The sequence below is a fragment of the Trachymyrmex septentrionalis genome, unplaced genomic scaffold, assembly GCF_001594115.1.
Source record: "Trachymyrmex septentrionalis isolate Tsep2-gDNA-1 unplaced genomic scaffold, Tsep1.0 scaffold86, whole genome shotgun sequence".
Taxonomy (NCBI): Eukaryota; Metazoa; Arthropoda; class Insecta; order Hymenoptera; family Formicidae; genus Trachymyrmex; species Trachymyrmex septentrionalis.
The window spans coordinates 144714-146021 of NW_017306049.1; the positions used below are offsets into that span (position 1 = coordinate 144714).

General features: G+C 33.6%; 1 protein-coding gene across 5 annotated transcripts in view; it reads right to left on the reverse strand.

Moving 5' to 3' along the window:
• The window catches only part of LOC108755226 (putative fatty acyl-CoA reductase CG5065), a 34285-nt gene that overhangs the window by 2865 nt on the left and 30112 nt on the right, over nt 1-1308 (reverse strand). For all 5 annotated transcript variants that reach the window (XM_018498127.1, XM_018498122.1, XM_018498126.1 and 2 more), the window contains one exon: nt 68-307. In XM_018498127.1, the coding sequence (XP_018353629.1) occupies nt 68-307 (240 nt within the window). The remainder of the gene's footprint in view (nt 1-67; nt 308-1308) is intronic.

Sequence of the window (1308 nt, forward strand, 5' to 3'; positions counted from 1 at the left end):
ATATATATATATACTGATATTTTTTGCATCATTCTTCATCCTTGATCAGTATGACGAACATTCTTACCTGTTTTGCTAACGTTACGACATTTGCAGTGCTTATGGTGTTCATTCTGATGGCTGTTTTCAATGACATGTCGAACCTGACATTAGCGGCCATGTGAAAGACAACGGAAACATTATTCATGAGGCGTTCCTTATCCGCAACAGATAGAGCGAGTTCTTCGACAGTTATATCACTATGTATAACTACCAATTTCATCAGACGTTCCGGGTACTGTTCTCTAAGAATTCTAAATGGCTCTTGCTGCAAATACAATTTCCATTCAATGAATGAAATTTTTTCATTTGTTTAAGATAATTTATGCTTCGCGATAAATTATGTTCGATTAATTCATAACTGTTGGTCAACGCGATTAGTATAGATAAGCTGGTAAGATACCTATTTATAATTGATCGAATTAATGGAGTGGTTTTGATATTAATTTAATTTTTATTTTGATAATTAAACAACACGTACACAATTATTGTTCTGACCTCAGAGAATTCAATTAAAAAGTATCAAATTATTATTGTTTAAATTTTTTCTAACATAAAGTATTCCAAAAAGGATTCGAATGGGAAATGTCAAAAATGACTATCGATTTCGCATGATTCAAGGACACGAATTCTTACCAAACTCTCTCCTTTACATTTCAATAATGATCAGTTGAAAGATGACGGAATAATTTGGCAATTTCATACGATCGATGTCGAGGTGATGTACGACGATTTATTTCAATTTATACTATTAGGTAGAGAAGAAGGTTCAGCAAACACACACACACACACACACACACACACACACACATCAAAGTACACGTAACGTATACAGTTGTAATTTCCCACTCAACAATATAACTGTAATATAACATATATATTGAGTGGGAAAATACAATTAACATCCCAGTGTCCGAAAAATAAGAATTTTGGATTTCGACAATGATTATACAAATCTATTAGGTGTACAAAAAAGTTCTGAGCTTTAGATTTGATACAACCGAAATAACAATTTAAATTTTATATATCTTCCCGCCCTTTTGGGGTTTTAAAACAGTAACATTTAACCTCCTGAAATGCGATACGGTTTGGCGTTTGATGCACATAACCTCAAAAATCAGTAGTGTTCACGATGGCAATTACAAAAGAGCATATTCGATTTTCCATCCACTTCGCGTTTCATCTGAAGAAAAATGCTGCTGAAGCCACTGAAATGATTTGTGCTGCATATGGAGAGAACGCTGTAAGTCATGCAACATGCAAAAGGTG